The sequence below is a fragment of the Neodiprion fabricii genome, chromosome 3, assembly GCF_021155785.1.
Source record: "Neodiprion fabricii isolate iyNeoFabr1 chromosome 3, iyNeoFabr1.1, whole genome shotgun sequence".
Lineage (NCBI taxonomy): Eukaryota > Metazoa > Arthropoda > Insecta > Hymenoptera > Diprionidae > Neodiprion > Neodiprion fabricii.
Window position 1 is genome coordinate 21,525,725 of NC_060241.1, and position 22,008 is coordinate 21,547,732.

The 22,008-nt window shown below is 37.6% G+C and overlaps 1 protein-coding gene across 2 annotated transcripts in view; it reads right to left on the bottom strand.

Moving 5' to 3' along the window:
- LOC124178736 (ankyrin repeat domain-containing protein 12-like) overlaps positions 1–22,008 on the bottom strand; it is a 46,800-nt gene that overhangs the window by 10,028 nt on the left and 14,764 nt on the right. For both annotated transcript variants that reach the window (XM_046562318.1, XM_046562319.1), the window contains 3 exons: positions 12,305–12,447; positions 7,634–7,799; positions 4,159–4,368 (listed from right to left, as the gene is read on the bottom strand). In XM_046562318.1, coding sequence (XP_046418274.1) covers positions 4,159–4,368; positions 7,634–7,799; positions 12,305–12,447 — 519 coding nt within the window. The remainder of the gene's footprint in view (positions 1–4,158; positions 4,369–7,633; positions 7,800–12,304; positions 12,448–22,008) is intronic.

Here is a 22,008-nt window from a genome sequence, read left to right on the forward strand (position 1 = left end):
CACAGGTTTATGAGTCGCTAGAGAGACTTGCTGCTGCTGCTTCTAGCTACGCTACGCTGGAAGAGACGAGTCATCAGCTCTCTAACTCTCCTTTCTCTCTCTCTCTCCCTCTCTTTCGCTCTCCGTCCTCCCACTTCGCGGTTCTCGGGAGGCCGCCGTACGCTTCTCTCGTTCGACGACGCGACAATTCGTACACTTGGCCACAGTGATTCTGAGGCACTCGACTTTTCCGACGAGGCGGTTACGTTGGCAACGTACAATATGCGGAATTAATGTCTTTTACAGAGTGAATTGCTTACTACAGAACGGTCCTTCGTCTGTCATAGTTAAATGCGCATGCGCTACAATCCGAGAGCAGTTGTGTGCCAGGGCGACCAACCGTTGAATTTTGTATTTTTAGCTTAAATTCTACGTTAATGAGTATGGTTATGTTTAGGAAGATTGAGCCTGTTTCCCGGTCGGCCAATGGTGACGTTGCAGGCTGATTTTCAATTTCCAACGTAATCGACTCGTCGAGAGAGTTAACTGTCACAGAATCACTGCGGTCAAGTGTACATACCATAGCGCCTCAAACCATGTTATGAACTACGAAGTGTGTAAGTAACGACTCTCCCTCTCTGTCGAACGAACGTCCGTAAACCCTCCCTTCCAGCGTAAGTCATTCTTCCCGGCGATTCGCACGGGTTCTTTTTATTCGTCTCGCTCTCTCGCACGTTTCACTTACGCGATATAGTGTCGAGGCTCTTTCCTCGTTATTAAATTATCTACGACCAATCACAAATCGCGGCGATATCGCGGCTGGCTTAAGCTGGTGTTGTAGCTCTGCGGGTAAGGCGAAGATGAAGACGAAGGCGAAGAGTACGAGTATTTCATCGAATGCGAGACATATTTTAGACCCAACCATATTTGTTTCTTTTTGCACAACACGTACATTGTATACAACTAATTTTTTTAGCGGGGTAGATTCTCGAAATTCATAACTATATTTCGAAAAGTATATTGCGAAACGTATGAAACAAAAATCATCCCTTAGGTAAAAATGTTCGGCATGAAATGTCGGTACTAATTACATTCGAAATTTATAATTAGAAGTATAAGCGATACTAATTACATGGGCCATTTGTAATTAGTAATTGTTTTTTCAATGACAAATTGCATGTGTAATATATATAGTTATAATAATTAGAATGTAATTAATTTAAAAAACCGCTCAACACTGCTCAGCAGCCCCATTCTATACGCAATTTTGAACAAAATCACTCCCAACACATCTTCATTTGACGATTGCAATTTCGTAAATTCCGGGCCATTTCTTTATCTTTGCGCCGAATGAAGATGTATTGGAGTATTTTTGTTCAGGATTGCGTGTAGAATAGGGCCGTTGAGGCCTTTTCCGATTAAGATATGTGGACTTCGATATTTGGAGATACATACAACAAAGTCGAAATAGATTAGGGTACCCCCTTAAAGTAAATTCTAATAGCCGAGAATTCAGTTCAGGGTAATCACTTTGTACATGTGCATATACGTACTGCCAAAAGAAACGAGTATGCTTGTTATGAAAAGTATCGTCCACCACACTTAAGGTACTCCTTGCGCGGAGAGCAGTATTTTGTGGATGCATAAGTTGGGCCCCTCCTCAATCACTCGTAAATTAGACTGACTCTCAATAAAAATGAGTTATAGTTAATTATTACACCTAAAGATAGATTAGGATCGAAAATTTTCATGAATTGCGTTGCCAAGCGCAACCCCTAAGAAGTCGCGGTTACCAAAGTTCTTCTGCTTGTGATAATTTTCCAAGTTCTAGCATTATTATTTTCTTAAATATTCGGAGATTCCCTGTTTTTATCGTCGTTACGGATTCTTTGGAATTTTTTTCATGCGTACAGCAGTTTGTATCAGATATCTATTATTATTCAGTATATCGATTATCAGATAGAAACGTGGCCAGCATATCATCTCCATAAAATGCCGTTTAAATTTAACGATTTTCAAAGTTACAATTTCCGGATAAATATTCCGTAATTTAGCTTGAAATTTTTCTAGTTCAATAGCATTTATTTGTACTTTGTTGTAGACAAAAATTAGTACATTGTAAAATATTCGGGTTCGCGCAAGGAATACCCAAATTGGTATATAATCCGTCCTCATCTCAATCGTAAAACCCAATTAAAATTAGTAATTTCGTTGAGAGATCGTTTACCTGTGCAGAAGCGATTAACAAGAACGGAAAGCTTTCGTCGATGTTAGGGTATATACTGCAGGGTCTCATTTATCGGTTGCTGAACAAGAATGCCGCTAACGCAGTCGACTTTACCTGAAGCCCGTACTTAAGAGGTTCTCTCTCAAAGGGTCGGGTATTCAGCAACCGATAAATGACCCTGTATCCTCGTCGAGATATACCGAGTAGTCGGTATTTGGACTTTAATTTTTACGAGGTTGAAGTTAGTATCGTTATCGTAACGAAAGATTGGAGAAGAAAAAATCACCGTTTTCCAATTTTAGAATGACTGAAGTAGCTGGATTTTAAAAATTTTATGAGAGTGTCTTGCTTTATTATACGGTTTACTGGATTTCAAACATTTGAAAATTCGCAAAATAACGGTTTCCTCAATATACATCGTTTACAATAACGTTATTAACTTCAAGGTGATCAATTCTACGAATAAACTGGATACCGCACCAATAAATACGGTTCTATTTTTCAAATTAGTTATTTACTAGGAATAAGTTGACTCGATTGCGTTAATAATATTTTTTTATACTGTACTACTGTAAAGAATGCGAAAATTCAGGATTTCACAATTCTCGACATTATATTTTTTTCATCCAGAAAAATTTTATTTGTAGACTGCCAAAATTTGTGGTAAAAAATATTATATTTGACAGAAAATTCAGTAAATCAATGAAATCAGCTAACAGAGATTTTGAAAACGAAATATTGATTCTCAATTGAAGTCCTGCCGAATTTTTTTGTATCAAAAGAGTTTTGCGATTCACAGATTTGTTCTATATGATGTAGGTGAAAAATCTCTATTCGCAAAACTGTTCAAGTTATCAACTGGACATCAGCGACAATTTTTTCTGAATTAATCTCAGTCAAAATTTAGGAAAAGAGAAGAGATCGTTTAAAAAATCTCCAGCAATATTATACGCTCCAATAATGACGCGTGAAGCACCATCCCTACTATATGGTATGTAACAGAAATGAATCTGGGTGAATACAAAAAAAACACAAACCAGGATATGAGCGATTTGAGAAAAAGTTTTATAATTAGAAAGTTCAAATTAATTCAATTCTGGTTACTGAATTGATCGTAATGATTTTGGGCTTATTTGGTTGACCATAGAAATCTCCAAAGATCGTTTAAAAACATTTTACAAAAACCAATCTCTAGAGTAGATGAAAATAGATTTGTGTAAGTACGGTATGACATGTTCAATATGTGTAACAATGTTCGTAGTAACCAATTAAATTGGTGTGTTTACAGACAATTCGTGGAGATTTCATCAGCAAGCCGCGATCAGCCGAGAAAAAACGTTAAAATTGAATGAAAAGCACCAGAGTTTAATGATTTCAAACGTTTTGTTACAAATCTTTCCTCATTTTTGTTAATATCATAATGATTACGTATCAACACGAACTATACGAATTTATTCAGAAGCATTTTTACCGCATAACAGTATCAACGTTGTTTCATTCGTGTTCACGATCATTGGTAAAACTAAGTGAGGAATTTTAAAACCGTGTTGTCTCTCCTCTCCTAAATGTTGATTTAGACGGTGGAGCGCACAGGAATCCGGGTATTTTATACATGGCGGGGAAAAAGAATCTAGAGAGGCAATAATCTTTTGAGTAACCGCCACAACGTGGCATGGCTCTGTTGTGTCGGGGATTCTACTAAAACATTCGTATCTGTACTTATGCACACACGCGTACACGTACGTGGGGAAAAGCCACGCGTGCGCGCATACGCACGAAAGTGAAAGTAAGACGGAAGGGGTAAAAAGGGACAGGATGCGCAAGTTGCATCTAGGAATATCCCTAGGAGGTTGATCGTCACTTGACTCCCTCTCAACTCCGCAATATTTAAAGCATGAAACGAGGATATTAAATATGTACTACCCAGATAGGGCAGAGACACGGGCGCTTACCTTTGTTTTGCGGTGGTGTCCTCCGCATCTCACAGGGGGCTCCACTGTCCTCTACGACAGACGGTGCGTTGGCGGAACTTCCGGTTGGTCTCTGTTGCTCGCGTTGTTGCTGTTCACCGACAAGTGACGCTGCACTACCGGCGTCAAACAACCGTCTCGCTACGATGTCGTCAGCCCTTGGATTTGCGCTAGACGAACTCACCGCACCGCCTGCGTGTTACAACAAAAAAAACGCACACGCTGTCGTAAAACTGTTGCAATGAACTTCCACGCTCGCACATTATCGCGCTATTACTTGCATATTTCGTCGGTATACCGTCAAATCGAGATCGCGGTTAGTCAAACTCTGCATCTGCATGGTTTACATCTTAATTTACATCTACCGTTGTTTCACTTCTTCGGCAAGTGACGATTTACGAAATACCATTTCAAATATACAACAATACGTGATGCTCGATACGTTTCGATCAAGTAATTTTATATATTATGATTATGACGCTGGTACTCTAGTCAGCGGCAAAACACGTGCCAAAAACATATTTCAATATTCGGAAACACCTGTTCAAACTCATCTTCCGTTATTCGTTTGCTCTTTCGCTATTTTAATACCCGAGTGAATATTTCTTACGACTGACATCATTAGCAAGTTTCTTCCTTCTTTCCTTTTTTTTTGTGGGTTTTCTTTCCCTCTAAAAATGCACATTTTTTGTTTGTTTTATTTTTATTCTAATACGATGGCAAATAATCCTAATTTGTATAGCTACATTAATTTGACGAGGATATGTTTACTATGCATCTAACGTTCGTCATAAGAATTTAGGTCAATGGGATTGTTGAAGATTTGTATCATTCAAACTCATTTTATATCACGATCGTTAATTCAAACGCGCGCGTGCAATATCCGCACAATTGTAAAAGAAACCATTTGATCGTAGGTATGTGTGCAATTAAAAAAAATGATAAGGTGCTCTTTTATCTATAACACCTTGGTTTTCGACTTTAAAGAATTCGAAGTTGTCGTTTGCTTACATACGACACTACTTTGCTCTCTGTAATCGATAGCCAAAAGATATTTTAATAAACTTGGAATTAAACAAAAAAAAAAAAAAAAACACGATATAAATGGTGCGAAGTTTGTAGACGCAAAACGGTCACACAATCGCATTTATTATACGTAAATACATAAACATGTAAGTGACCCGTATCAACAACGTTATTCTGGACCTGTATTATCAGTGAATTGATCGAACGAGGAAATAAAAAATAAAAAAATTGTATAACAAAGTTGAAAACAAAATTGATAATGGTTACTTGCTGCGATAACGTGAACTTTCACGCCATGACAAAGATGTGACGATGAGGGTGAATCGTACGTGTATTCCAATTTCAACCGAAATTCAAAAATGTATTTGGCTAATACAGGCCAAATATCGTGGCAATAATAACTCCATCTGTACTTTATCGTACCCCCCACCGTCGAAAATGTATTTGTGTTAGGTAACACGCAATATGTGACGATAACGTGTTAACGTCACGGTACTATGTAAATTCAGATGGAAATCTTGTTTTGACACGAGTTAGAAGTCGTAGCGACGATAGGTACGTATATACAATAAACAAGACAAATAGTATGTACGATAGTCGCGATTCACAACGTATTCGATTCGGTATATTAACAATAAACAAACTGTATCTACACTTAATTCGATATCCCCTTCCTTTCCTCTTCCCTAATTACAACTGATCGATTTCGCAAATGAGCATACAGATAAATAGATTGGCGATGCTGCATTAAAAAAAAAAAAAAACACGAATTAACCTATCAGTGCAGAACACTGCCAACTGTCACGAAGTTACGGGATAAAAGATTTACGAAAAGAAAAAAAGGGATAAAAGACAGGTAGATAGCAACGAGGACGAAATAAAAAAAAAAACAACATTCATCCGATTTTGTGTTTCAAATTTAAAAAGCATCGAACTGAAATCACCTTTATTTTTGGCTTGTCGCGCAAGAGGGAACAAATACGACCAGCAACAGCAACAACAGCAGCAGCAGCAGCGGCACCGCTACTATTTGACAATTTAAAGCGCGCGAGGCGACATCTGTCGAAGCGCGTTTGAAACCTCGTCGACATAAACTCCCGATCCGCAAGCGGGCGCGTCCCCTTGCAAACTGATGGCCATGTTGCAACGCGCCAGCCTGCGCCCTGCCCCCAAGATCCCGGACATCCCGCCCCCCGCTTCCGCCACCGTAAGCCCGCCGGTAGGGGGCAGAACACAACCCAGTTTCAAAACGAACATTCGACATTCGGTCGTCTGCTCTGCTCGGCGACTCACCCCGGCTTTTTGTTTACGGTTGTGCGTTCGGGTTTTTATTGTCGATCGCATACCACGCCGCAGCAAGTGACGTCACGCCTAGACGAATTCGCATATAAAAATATTTAATTTTTTAACAATTGTTTGATACGTGTATCGCAAGTCGAGGTCGAGCCCGATGCTTCCAGCATGGTATTGAAAATTTCAAGAACTCCTGCGAAGGGTGCGATCGTACCGAACCGCCGAATCTTGGTCAAGTGGTTGCGAAGGCTATTTTGTTTTGCATCGCGATTTGAGATAGTCTCGGCAATTGTGGATTTAAAGAAGGAATACATAAAGGTGTCGTCTGCGTAAGGGTATTGCAGCATGGCTCTTATGCCGAACAAATGACACAAGTTGCACTTGCAGGAATAGGCATCACTTTCTTTTCAGCACGAATATTCCATCTTCGGTTATATACGAAGTTTTATTTGCAGTGGTATTGTTGTAAAAATTACTTGTTGCGTATTTTTAAAAACGATCATCAAATTTCATTCCTGACAACTTTCTTCTTTTATTGATATTTCAAAGACAGAGTTATACAGTGATTCGAAGGTTGCTCAGTTATGACGTTACACCGGAATTATGTCACATACAAAAATGAACCACTGTACTGTCCGAATTAAATGTTAGGAAAAAAGAAAAGCCCTTCATAAAAGCATGTTTCAAAAATCGTCAGCCGTGTTATTTGCGACAATGACGGTGAACACGGATGAAGCAACATCCTTAATACGTAATGGCAATGAATCTGAGATAATTGAAATAACTGTAAAAACTGTGATAACAACACGAGGAAAAGTTGTATAATCGGAACATTCAAAATGATTAAAGCCCGGTATGTTTTATCCGATTCTAATGTTTTCCAACGTAATGCTACGAACTTCGGATGCGTTTTGAAACTATATAACATTATTTAATCAAATATTCTTTTTTATTTCGTCACTGGATAAGGCGAACAGTGACAAAACGCGTAAAACATGCATGCGTTACCTGAAACAACTTCCCGTATGTGGAATAAAGAGAAGTGGGAAGTCAGATATTGTGGCAACGGCCAATTAAATAGCGAATTAGGAAAAACGGGAGTTTGGATTATAATTGTCTGGAAGGCGGAATAACTCACCTGCGGCCGGCGATGTAACCTGACTGACGGTTGATCGAGCTTCGGTAGATTTATCTGAGACGAAGGACGAGCGATCTAGGGAGCCAGAAGCCACGTCTACCGGTGTTTTTCCTCGTTTGTTCTTCAACGTTGAATCTGCGCCACTGTCGACCAGTAATTTCACAAGCTAAACAAAAGAAGATGCTTATTATTGCCCAACTACCAGCAGCAGAAGATACAAGTTACAAAAGGAATAGCTATAACAAACTGATTTTATAATGTGTTGAACTGTGAATGTCATGAATACATATCACATGAATGAACATTTTGTTTGTTTAATAATTTTTCCTTATTCAATGTGCGCTAAAAACGTGAGGTTCCCTAATGTCTCTATCACCAACAAATCGTATGACTGTCTATTTGTGATTGAGTGTGGGAAGTCTAAAGGTCATACGATCTTTCGAAATTGATTGCCTCTTAAGAAGCATAAGATCCATCAAAATTGCGTTAAAAAGTTGTACGATTTTTCAACACGAAACTCAATTATTCATAGCCAATATACAATTGTTGATTATACCAAAGAAAAAATTAGAACCAATTGTTATTTTCTGCCAAATTTTTTGATAAAGTAGCTGTACGAAGTAAAATAAAAGCGGAAACGTAATGTCAGCTATATAAAATTCGTTGCCAAAAAACAAACGTTAAACTTTGGTCGATATGTGAACGAACAAAAGGACGAAATTGGAAAGATGCTGTTCTCCGCTTCTTCGCCAGTCATATTTTGCATACATAATTAATTATTATTCTTTTCCTGCTTATCACTTTAAAGAATTATTCATGAAGCATCACAGGAATGGAATTTGGACTTGCTGAAGAACTTCAATCAAGTTTTACGATGCAGGAAACCTTGTCTAAATTCCAACTCTTGATCGATTGATGCAAATAATTTTTTCTTTGCGAAATACAAATGCACAACTGCGCGGAGAGATCAAGCAGGTACAATAAACAAGTTTTCACCTCGGGAAGAATTGCTCAAGCGTTTGCGCAAGTAAGACATCCGTAATTGGCTGATAACTCGATTTTGAAATTAGCAATCAGCGCGGAGATTTTTCTATTTAGCAGAAATATAACATGTATTTTGAAAGGACAAGATTTTTCTCGTTAAAGACAGATGAGATAAATTTTTGCTTTCGAGATACCTATGATTAATTGTCGCGAATGCCGATATCCTCTCGACTCGCGTGAAACTGATAGTAAAATTTTCTAATATAAAATAACCTCCATATTTACATTTAAAATTAAATGTCTTTCAGAAAATTTCGATAATTTAATGTCTTTAATATAAGTTAGAATTCCATTATAATCTATATAAGTACTTTACATATATATCAGATTTGTTTTCTAGAAGAATGGGGCAACTTTTGCATACGAAGATTATAATACAATGGGACTGCTCGAAAAGAAAGTTTGCCATAAGTTGTGATCGAAATTCGAATTTCAAAGACGGTTATGTTATTCATTCGTTTGTCAGGCTGCCCCGAAATTTCGTTCAGTTTAATCTTCATACATCCGAAAATGATACATCTCTTTATGAAACTTTATTTTGCGGTAGAATAACTTTATCTTTGAGAAAAATTCCGTTCTTTGCAGTTACTACAAAGTTCTAGTAAGATGGGAATATCGTTACAATAACGATTTGAAAACTGTTATAAAATTACAAGAAGTTGTTGTACACATAACTATGCAGGGTGATTATAGTTCTCGATATTATGCGACATTTTCTGCTTATAGAAACATTAAGCCAGCTCGTTTAGTTCATCAGATTTCTTTGAATTCAATAAGGCCTTAACATAAATTTATCGATGCACCGGCATAATCGAATTGTCGCAATAATTACAAGAAAATACAGCACGAGTGACCGTAATCAAAAAGAATCGTAACACTTACTAGATTTTCTGTTCACAGCTGAGCAACTCACTTTCATTTTGTACCCGGAACTATATTTTTCGATTGAATGGTGAAAAATGAAAATAGCAATGACCGTACAACAGCCGCAACTAGATATTTGTCTAGGTGTATTGGAAAACCATTATCGATAGCTGCGCGATATTATCGCGAAAAATCACGAAATAAGGGCGTGGTTTTGGAACGGCAAAAAGTGCGTTCTAGAAATTGTGGGAAAACATTGCTGAGATAGCGGTCTCGGCGATGACGGCTGGGTCGGTCGTACTGACGAAGAAGGCCGAGGCCTGCGGACTGGATAACCAGATACCATCCATCCGGCAACGACTTAAAGAGGATAGACCGAAGGACCGAACTGAACACACTCCGAGCACACTCCGAGCGATTCCGGCGTCCCTGACAATTGCGCGGCTGTACGACCTCGATTTTAGAAATATGTCAATAAAAAATAAAAAACACTTTCCATGTATGGACTGGTTTTGCGTAATGGCATATTTTAGTGACTAATTTTTTCTTTTCACATTCCGAACTGGAATTGGAAAAAATTTGAAGAGGTTGAAGTTCGTGAATTGTTACAATGTGACGATTAAGTTTTAGGCAAAATCGTTATTTCGTTACTTTCACGATTGTTTGAAATTCACGAGGTTCAAGTTGGTGAAACTTGGACGTTACGAAACATCCAATCTTTTAACCGCGGAGAAATATCAGTTCAAAACGATCTTTTATTAGACGTGAAATTTATAAACAAGTTCAATGAATTTCTTGTATGGAGTCACCAGCCTGACTGCTGGTCGATATATCGACAAGCTCCGCTGTTAATAGGTTAACAGAACATTATCTATGTTGAAACTTCAGAATGCGGTCTATTGAAATTCAAACAATCCTATGAGTTGCGAAATAGCGGTTTTTCCTAAATAAAAATCGTATGGTATTAGCGCGGTCCTTATTTAGGACTCGAACGAATTTTTTACGACTGACTCGACAAATCGGTTCGAAATGATTCAAAACAAATTTCCTAATTTTTTCAGACTTTTATCTCAACCTAACTCCTGCCTGTAAAACAATAGTTTTCCCCATTTAAAATACACGTGTTTGCGCCATAGTCTTAGTATATATTTTATTGAAAGAGTAATAATGTTCAAAAAAATCTATAACTGCGAGATTTTAGTGGGCGTGGTGCTAGTATCGGATGAGAAATTCATATTAAGGTCGTTCACATTTACGTCCAACGTTCGAAGCACAAAAGTTGCGTGTCAATTTCAGGGCGCAGCAATTACGAGAATATGTACATAAAATGCCACGGCATCGTGAAGAATTTCGCAACATGTATAACATAAATACTTTAAGAGGCGATAAAAGGGTTGAGATATGTGCATGAAAGATATCCCACCATTAAAATTCGGGCCCGATTGCCCGCGCGATAGCATCTTGAAATTTAAATTGGAATTTGAGAATTCTTATTCCTTCTGCTGCTTCCTCCCATGTTTTTCAATACACTTTATTTCTTCATCGATTGCACCTATAACGCGTGTATCACACTATGTCGAATCACGACAATATATAGGGAATTCTGAAAAAGTTCAGAGCACTGTTTCAGAATTGGAACAATTGCAGAATATTTTTTAAACAAAATCTGAAATGGTGAGAATCAGACACTGCTCGTGTTCGCGTGGAATTCCCCGTAGATATATTTTTTTTAAATACATGTTATTGTTCATAGTTAAAAAAGTTCGTAAACGCCGCAATAAATCAACACAGCATTTGTCTCTGAAATCAGTTTTACATTTTATAATCGAAACGTACAAAACAGAACAAAACAAAAAAGCTACAAAACATTTTTTAACAGGGTCAAGTCTATTTATTATGCAATTTGGCACGGAGCAATTCCACGTCACCTTTGACCGCTGTGAGTTGCAGGACGATAATTTACAATGACCAGAGTAATCGCCGACGCTACTTCGAGCGTGCTCTGAGGTTACAGCGGTTTGTCTACAGTCGACTACTACTAGATTGCAGGACCCTAAATTTATTGGTCAATTTCTGAAACTTTTGAGCTTCAATAAGAGACTTAAACACGGAAGTTTCTGGACCTGTGTATACGACCGTGGTCCCGTACAATGCAATCAACAGGAATAGAGGATTAGCCTTCAATTGTTGAATTCGAAATGTGAAGAAATATTAAAGCTACGATAATATGTAAAATTTAAATATTTTTCATTTACCTTTTGTACGAAACTTTCTACGTACACGATTAATTTAACTGTTATTATAACGTGAATACATAATATATATATTAGGCGGGTTTTTTTAAAAACTTTTTTTTCTTCTTACGTATCCTTCGAGAATTTAGTTTTTAGCCGCCACCGAAGCCTCGTAAAATTCTGAAAGGTGACTCATCTGGTTTAAATTTTTCAAACACTCTAACCGAAACATCTCGTAAACTATACAAGTTGGGAAGCTGTTTTTGGTTTCATTTTATAGATAATCAAATATTCTACAAAATAGATCAAGACTATTATACACCCAAGTGTTCATCTTGTATTCGATAGGAACGTGAAATGTCTTTCAGACTATGAGCTAAAAATCCTTGAATACGTCAGGGGGAATTTCATTTCAGCGAAAACTAACTTTAAGACCTTGTTCCGTCGACGAAAGAAATATTCCTATGATCCGAAAGAATCCAGTGTGCGTTGGAAATCGAATAATTGACTGTCGATTCGTATAGTTTACCTCTTGGTGACCGTTGACTGCGGCGTCGTGAAGCGGAGTGTCGTCATCGAGTCCAAGAGCGTTAACAGAAGCACCGGCTTCGATAAGAATCCGCGCTGTGCCCAACCACCCGTGGTTGCAGGCCTCGTGTAGCGGACTCCACCCTGCGTGAAAAAAAAAGGGCATAACGTAAGTATCGTCTTTAGAGTGGAAACGGATCTTCTCCCCGTCCGGTATCTACTCATAATATGGACAATTCGAAAAATTTTCTATTAGGGGAAAAGCTTACAGTCCGACCTCTCAATAGGAACGCCAAATCCCCCACGGGGAAGAGTTTTTCCACGGATTCGAGAACCTCCACAACGCGCGCGTTTCTCGCTCACGAACTTTCGCTCTTTTTATTTTCTCGCAGGCCGGGTGTTCTTTTATTGAGAAGTTCGCAAGCGATAATTGGAGCTTCAGGGACGAGTCGGAGTAGGGAAAATGCGCGAGCCTGAAATTGGGGTAGCGTTCTTATTGAGATATTGGACTACAAGTATATTAGGTTACCAGTGCGAAAAGTAGGCGATTTTCGATGAGTGTGAAGTTTGCAGCTTGAGCTGCGGAAGCGAGCGCCGCGTACACGCAAATCGAGTCCGAGTCGGCGATACGAGTACCAGTGTGAACGTAGCATGAGCCAAGGCGAGCGCTGTAATCACGAGTCGGGTATCGCCCATCCGCACGTGATACAAGCTGCTTCCCAGCACTTGTGAGAAAGGTTTGATTTGAGAAGGTACGAAGGTGCCACTGATAGCGGATAAAATTGGGGTTAGATAACTTACGCTTAAGGGGACATTATATTTTCTCGGTCGAGAATTTTCATAATTTTTATGAAACTGATAAATTGACTACAAAAAAAAAAAAAAAAAAACATTTTTTTTGAGTCTGGAACTTTTCTGATGTGCATTCCAAGTCTTCAAGTACACGAAAATATTTTTACATCATTTCTAAAATGAATTTATAAAGGAGTTTTTTTACAGCCTGGCGGAAGTTACTTGGAAAATTATGATCCACTGGCGTGCACGATCGCGGCGCGCTGGAATGTCTGAAAAAAATATCCTCCGAAAAAGTATGACTATGGTTCCCGTGTGGATCAAAATAAAAAAGATTGGTTACTTTACTCCTCAATTTTTTACGGTTTTTACGAAAAAAATTCTAGTTCCAAGACCACGAACTTTGGAGGTTCACTGTTTTGTTTATTGTTGCTCAAAGAAAACAATCGTGGTCTGTACTACGGCTATGGTCATACTTTTGGTAAGGATACTTTTTTCGGACGTTCTAGTGAATTGGAATTGTGCACGCTAGCGGATTAAAATTTCCCAAATGATTTCCATTTGGCTGCAAATATACCCGAATAAAAAATAATAAGATTATGTAAGATGTTTTTATCGTATTTGGCGACTTAAAATATATGTCAGAAAAATTACAGACTCAAAAGATATAATTTTTTAAATTAATGTATCAGTTCTATAGAAATTATAAAAAAATTTCGATCGAGAAAGTGCGCCCGTAATGACACGACGAATAAAATTGATTACTCGACTGACGCGTGTGCCAAAAAAGCCCATGTGTGCAAAATATAATATTTCGTCGTGGTCCTTTTATCGCACTGTTCGGAAATGGGGCACTTTACGCACGCTCCGCATATTCCGAAAGTCCAATTTCCCACACAGTTGTAGGAAAAAAAACACGTTCCTCGCATTCTGTTGTCAAGAAAGAAGAGAGACGATCGAGCCGAGCTTTCACAGAGTCGTAATATTGCAAATGCAAAAATAGTCGATGCTTAAAAATAGATGCACAACACGATCCTTTCGAACAGAGTCAGGCGCCACAGACATGCCGTAATTTTGAATCAGCTATGTTTATATCTCCAGCTTTCCCAACTTTTTGAATTTTCACCCCCTCCCCCGGCGTTCAATACGCAAAGAAAAAGAGGAAAAAAAAAAAAAAAATTAAAAAATAATTTGCGAGGAACACGACATCATATTTCCCGCGGACGTGAAAGAAAAGATGGGGGGCGAAAAAAGTGAAGAGCGAATAACATGCTACTTTTATGAAGCTTTTCAGGCCAAAAAAAGTTAACATTACAGTTGAGTCGTGAATAAAAGAACAATACTACCCTTGTTCTATGGATAACATATACGAATATCTATAATATAACGGGAGACTCTGTTGAAAAGGCCGACTACGAGCCACCCGGTCACCACTAGCGTCACACATGCCTAACTTTTACATGAGCCGTGCATAACGGAAAAATGCTGCGAAAGAAAAGTTGCGCGATGTGTCGACATTCTCACCAGAGACTCCCGTATATAGTCACATGGATATCGCATGTAGACTCTATCTCGATACTGTTGTTGATAAAAGTCAAGTGAGTGCAGGGTTGGTTCGGATTCGAGTACGAGATAAAATATTGGGCACCGCATGCAACGCCCCGGTTCTCTCTTCCTCGAATCAATAACATATTTGTTCAATAACTCTCGAACGGGGCTTCGAATCGTGAATCGTCGCAAAGGGTGCGGTCTCGAATTATGATCGTGTCCAGTGTTGGACAGCATCCAATTACTTGTTGTAATTAATTACATTTAAATTAGAAAATACGATTGTAGCTGATATTATTTTTCGAATCAATCATAAATTACAATTGTAATTGATACGCTTTTTGAATCGGTACGAGGCCCATTTTCCCTGACTTTCCCCATTACGTGATGCACTTTTCTTGTTTTATGCCACCTAAATAAACAAATAAATAAGTATTCTGAGGAATATCGGGATAAAATGGGACGCTCTTGAAGTACTCGGATCCCAAAGCAAAGTAGAACACCTTTTTACGAAGCCCAATAATTTTGTCTATGTTTCTAAAATTTAAAATTTTGACACTCAAAGTTTCAAAATGGGATCTACATTAGTTTATTAGATAGATGAATTGAAGTATCTATCAAGATCAATGGAGGTATTTTCACCGTTTTTGTAGATACAACGTTTACACATGGATTGAATGAACACGACGACAGTGTAAACTAGCAGAAATCAACTTTGCGTAATTTTAAGTGCTTCGTTTCGTGCGAATTCAAGATTACTTCGAATGACTTGACGTGACTCCATGTAAAATAATTTTGCCGTCATATGCGAGCCTTCTCTGGGGCTTGTCAGGACTGCAACGGAAGACTGAGTATGGGAGCTAGTGAAGCAAAAACAAACCATTAACTTAGGCTAAAAGTTATGGCGGATGAACCGTGCGAGGCGTTTATAGCTATGAGACGCTCTGAGTCTTACAATGAGCTTCGTTGCATTTGGGCGTTCTTCAAAACATCTTGTTCAGTTTAATTAAGGATGAATTGGCCGGATCCTCTGAATCAAAAGTTAAGAAAACTGAATGAACCACTAAAAAAATCCCCTTTAGCAACGTGGTTTGTCCTAATGATAGTAATCACAAGTGAAACAAAATTCCGATTATTTGATAGATATGATTCTGAGTAAATTCGAATAACACAAGCTAAGATATCAACTCCTTGAGAAGAGGGTTTATTTAATTACAACGATTAAAATGACCGAACTTTGGTGTTTTTGATAGGATTTAAATGTTTTCGGACTCGTTTTGTTTGCCGACTAGATTTCTACAAATTGTCTGAAAGACATTCAGAAAGTTTTATATTATGATATGTACGTTATAACGCGCATATGTAATAGTTGACTAACATTTTTTGCATCGTCATTATCCAAGCCCATTTTTATCCACTCTGGAAAAGTCTATGGCGAACGAAATAAGCCCAAAAACATGAGAATCGGCTCAAACACACCTGAGTTTAATCATTTTGAATATTTGAATTATAAAATTTTAGCTCATACCTTCGCGTAATTAGGTACCATCTGTCTCAATTTAATCAAACGAATCTTCATGTTCAGTTTTCTCTCTCGTTTCGGTCTGTCATTGCGATAGTGTGAGTAAAATTGTGAGTAGCCACACGAGGGTGCAAAGTTATTATTTTTATGACGTTCGAATTGTGGAATAAGAAGTACACTCGTTCAATTTGGTCGCCTATAAATGGACAAAATGTGAAATTGACGATGTCGTAACGCCACTCACAATCAGCTAATTTTTCTCTTTGGTAATTATGGTCTTTTGTTTTTGATAACAAGAAAACGGTGTATAACATATACTAGAAATTCGGACATGGTCTAGTAACGGACTTGTTTTTCAAGAATGACTTTTTTAAGGTCGACCCTAATAATCACACGCCAATTTTATGAAAAATTGTACCTCTTATAAATGTCACCGAAGAATCTGTGTTTATTTCATTTATTAAAGTTAATTTAGAATGGTTCACTTGGTCGTAGCGTCGCCGACTGAACCGAGACAAAGGAGGGGCAATTTTTTTAACGAACGAGGTCGTATGCTTAAAATGGATTGATTTCGTCACGAGTTATCTCTTATGCGAGTCGTGAATGCCACTTTTATATATTTCAGTTTCAACGCTTCGGCCATTCATTCATCCTAGATAAAATACGCCGGACAAGAACTCCGGGAGTTTTTGAGGCTCTTGGTTACATAAAACCCAAATTCCTAAATTGTAATCCCAGATGCATAATCCGCATATGTATGTATTTATTTTTGGAGGAACTGAGAAAGATTGGAATTCGAACAGTATAACGATGTCATGCCGACAACGTTCCAAGTCTTTACATTCCTGTTCTAAAAGATTGGTGGGAATATTTGACTTGATGATCCAAAACACCAGTTTAAGTCATACGTATCCACCAATTCAATACGGAATTCTGTGAATCGATAAGCCGTAAAAATACGAGTATATATATGGGAGATTCCACGTATAATTGACTTGACCAAACCCTCTCAAAACCGGTTCAAACTTTGTAAATTATGTTTTTTAGTTGCTAAGATGTATGATAACTTGTATATTTTTATTCGAAGACATATGGGGATTAGCAGCTGACATGACATTATATGCGATAATATTGAAAAAGTCTGAATTTCAATCGTAAGTATATTTCGAAGATTATAAATCATGCGAAAAATTTTGATCTTAAGAAAGTTACACAATTTTTCAGAATTTTAAATCGTTAACATGCAAGAAAATATATAATATAATAATGTAATTTTCGGGTATCTGAATATTTACGTAAATAACTTTATAAACCCTAGTTTATTCGATTTATCGTAAAGCAGACGTTTATTTTCACTCAAAGTTTTGGAGAATACTCGTCTGTTGGTATCAAAAAATATGTATGAATTCCACTATGCGGCCAGATTTAATTTGAAAGCTGAGTTTTTTGTTTCGTAATTTTCATGAAATCTGACGTGTATTGTATTGTCGTCGAATCGCATGTGAAATAGTTCTAAAATATAGATGGAAATTTATGAAAATATAGTATAATTTTTATTTCACGTACACATACATTATGTTATTTATAATTTTTGCACTAAAGTGTGGAAGAAAAAAATTTGCAGCTTCCAAACTAACAATAAATCCAGCCCTATAATGAAATCTACCTACGCGTTTTTCACACTAGCATAGGAGCTGTATTCCCTGAAATGTCAAACGGTAAAAAAACCGTATAATTTTCGACAAATCGAAGGAATTAAAGAGTTTTAAAACTTATGAACCATTCTCAGGAACCTCCATTTTTTTTTTCGCGTACCGCAACTTTGAAATTCGCTGAAAACTGAAATTATTTTTTAATATCCAACTTTTTTTTTCGTATTATCTATAATATTTGAGTTATACTTATAAATGAATCTCTGATATCACGTAAATTTCAAACCGGCTGCTATCGTCTAAAAACGGCATTGAATAAAATTAACAAAAAAATCATGCATACTCTTATCGGCAAAAATTTTCTTTTTAATTAATAAAAATGTCATAAAGTTTAAACCAACGTTGAGAAGGTCAGGGTTTTGGTTAGTCCCATTGTACATAGAATTGCCCATACGCTTCAACGTCGGAAAGAGAATCGCAGGTCAGCTTTAAGCCGGGCGGTTCCCAAACATTGTCTCTCTTCCCGCCCAAGGCACGACTGTAGGAATAAATGTATAGGGCATTCAAATCGAGCAATACATATATGCATATATGTACTGTAAGCCCAGTACTATTGTGAAGAATATATCAAAGGTACAGGGGAAACTCACGTTAAAGTCCGAAGGTTCAAAAGAAGCGCGAATAAGTGTCACAAAGAATTCATGTAAATGTTACATTCCTATTGTATACGCTAACAATTTTTTTTTATTGACTTTTATTACGATCCAAAGTTCCAGTATCAGAGAGTTAAGTGCAGGTATCTGGGAAAAAGTTTGATTGAACTGAAAATTTCTGTTTCTCTCAGCTATATTAACAACAAAATCCTGAATTTTTGCTACACTATTTTTAATCCCGTGTACCTCAAAATCTACCTATTTCTTTTCGCACAGATGTTACTTAATTCTGTACTGCCTGAAAGACTGTTTCTGTAGGGTAAACGTTAAAAATAATTAATTCTTTTATTGCGAATTTAGGAATTACCTCGTTATTCCGTGAGAAAATCTAATTCTGTACGAAATCCGATGTAACTTTTTTTACTTCAGTTTGCGAAAACTTAATTACTTGTTTTTTACCACACGAGCTGTTTGTTGACGATTTATGAACGATGCAGTGAATACTCTTCACGTCTATTTGAAAATGTAAATAACGGTGTATACAGAGAATATTAAGAAACGGAAAATTTTTCCGAATGATATTAAAAATAATCGAATCCATTTTTGTAAAATTGTGGCTAAGCCGAGAGTCGAAACTTTTTTGCATTGTTCCCAAATAATTACTCTAGTTCTTCTGGCAATAAAAAAAGCCCCGAATTTTTTACGATAAAGCAATAATAAGTCGCAAGTTTCATTTTTGGCAGGGTGGCACAATGTGATTTGGAAAAAACTTCGAAAGATCATGTAGCAATGCCTCGAAATTTTCAAGTATATGGATGTAATTGGTATGTGAATACTTTGCAACCTAAAAAATGCTGTGACATATTATAACAAATAAAATAATTATAGTTGAAAATGCAGTAAAACATTATACAGAAGCAGAAGAAATGAAAAACACGGTTTGACCAGTGTAACAGCACACGAAAAGCCTAAATACATCAGTGAATTTCAAAGCGTCATGATTGCGAAAGAATACAATGAAAAACATAAAGAATAAATTATAATACTTGTTCATTTATTCAAGGATTATAACTATATAATATATATTTCTGATTCTTTAAACAGTAACAATATAATTGTATACCAGGTATGAAATGAAGTCTTTGAGAAGAAACGGTGAAACTTCGACAGACTGCGCATGCGCAAAGTAATTGAATTATACTGGTCGGTAAGATCATACCGCGACATTTTTTTCCCCATAAAGCAGGGGATTCAACTTACCGAAAACGGGGCATGAGATGCCAAAATCTCCCACGTCTAATAGGGAATTAAAATTATACTAGATTTAAAACACTCGCTCGCTTAAGCTTGCTCGGGGTCGGATGCCTAGTGTAACAGGTTTTTGTGCTCGTACGCTCGCTTACCAGTTGTCAGTGTTTTACGATATGACATAGTTGTAGGGGAGACTGGGACACGATGACTCCCCAAAAAATTCTGGTATTTGCTTCACAGTACACAGAATGAACACTGTCTTTGTGCAAGTGACGCAAACCGAATCTGCCCGTAAGAATTTTTCTATACAATGTTACAAATCACGTTTACACATGCATGTAAGTGTAACGTATTGTGATCTTATAACAAGAAATTTCGTCAAAAAGTAACACAGAACAATCAGCTAAGTGCTGACAGGTTTGAAACACTACGCACAGCAATTTTAGCTCTAATTGAACGATGTTATTGTCATGTATTCCTACGTATGCTATGCCAACCACTCACCAATTGCAATTTGTTGATCCTGGTCGTTCGATTTTTTTTTCCGATTCAAAACGTTATCTGAACCATGCGTATTGGTTTGATACGACAAGACGTGACGTTTTCAATAATCAAATTTGTAAACTTGAAAATTAGTCCGGAAGGTCAAAAGTCACCAGGTAGCGGACCTGGAGCGCCGAAATTACGGAGCGCTTGTCCTGGAACTCGAGTTGCACCAGGAAGCGGACCCGGAGCGCAGGATCCAGAAGGTAGAGAACGCGGTACTCGAAATCTGCGGAGCCCGATTCTCACACGTCCGCTCTACTGCGCGGTCGTTTCCAGACTGAGGAATTCTGTTAGCTGATTTTGAATTACTATAGATCGATGACGTGAAGAGAAAAAAAATTAATGGTGACGTCACTTTCCGAACATCCAAACTTTGGTTTGGAACTTTAGTACTATGTATGATAGTTACGACGACTTGTAGCAGTAATCAGTAATCAGTCAATTAACGACAAAACTTTGCTAAGACTCTCTGAGTCGCTACATTAATCATTTTAAATCTGGTTAACTTAAATTGATAACGAAATTTACATTACCTACATAACCACCATAAGCCGTGTTTGAGGTGGCCAGCCAGCACAATTAAGAAGCAGACAAATCCACGCATTCGCAATTGGACACTCGATATGCTAACAATAAGTTTCACCGTATCGTCTCGATATAAATAAATGAAAAATGTTCCAGGATCGTTTTTATCTGACATAGAGCATTCCTGCTAGATTTTAAGAATGTTTTGAATATTCCTCCAGCTAGGTGGTGATCGCAGTTTTCTCATTTCTCGCGAAGGCAACAAATCGGGGTGTTTACTGATCGAATACTGGTGCAGATTTTCTTCGGGCGATAATTAACAACTGTTTCCAATAATTAATAATCGATGGTAAAATGCCCTTTGAATGAGTAAATAATACTTATTCTAGATTAACTTATCGATTTAGTGATTAAATGCAATGGCTCCCTCACGGAAAGAAACCCCAAGTTGGGCGTAAATTCGTACCCCTAACTTTTTTCTTATGGGAAATCAGCTTTATCTATGAGTTGGGGGTACGAATTTACACCCAAGTGGGGGTTTTTTTCGGTGAGGGCTGGTTGACGTGGATCTGTTTTAATCGGTCTCCAGATTTCATACATGGAATTTGAAACAATTTTGGTTTACGGTTTCTCAGGATTTCAAGTCTGCGCAGGAGACTTGTTACGCGTCTAATAAAGATGAGCTTGTTAACCTCGTCACGTCGTACTTTGACCAGACAGACTGCGCGTGGAATGCAGATAAACCCTGCGGCGACTGACGATGAGCAGCGCTTATACAACCACGATTCCAATTGTGTGGGTAAAGGATTTTATATAACGCGATCGTGTTTCACGCGTTTTTTCATTCGTGTTTTCCGTAGACAAAGTACCCGTTTCTATGACCGTAGAGTGACTCTGCGAATGCGCATGCGCGGAGTACAGAAAATACCACTTTTAACTCCTGGGAGTTAGAAGTGGTCTTTTCATTAATCGAGAGTATCGATTGATTAAAAAAACAACAGGTAATTTTCATCTTCGTGTTTGAAATAAGCTATAACGTGTGGAGGCTAACAATTTCATAGAAATTGTTTACCTAAAATACATTCCAATCTGGACAGTTCATGTCTGCGTATGTATTTTTACCACGTTTTTATCAACTCGCTTTCTTATCCCTGTTTATTTGTTTGTTTGTTCAGTACTTTGGACTCAGCTATGGTTCCAATACGAAGAAAAACAG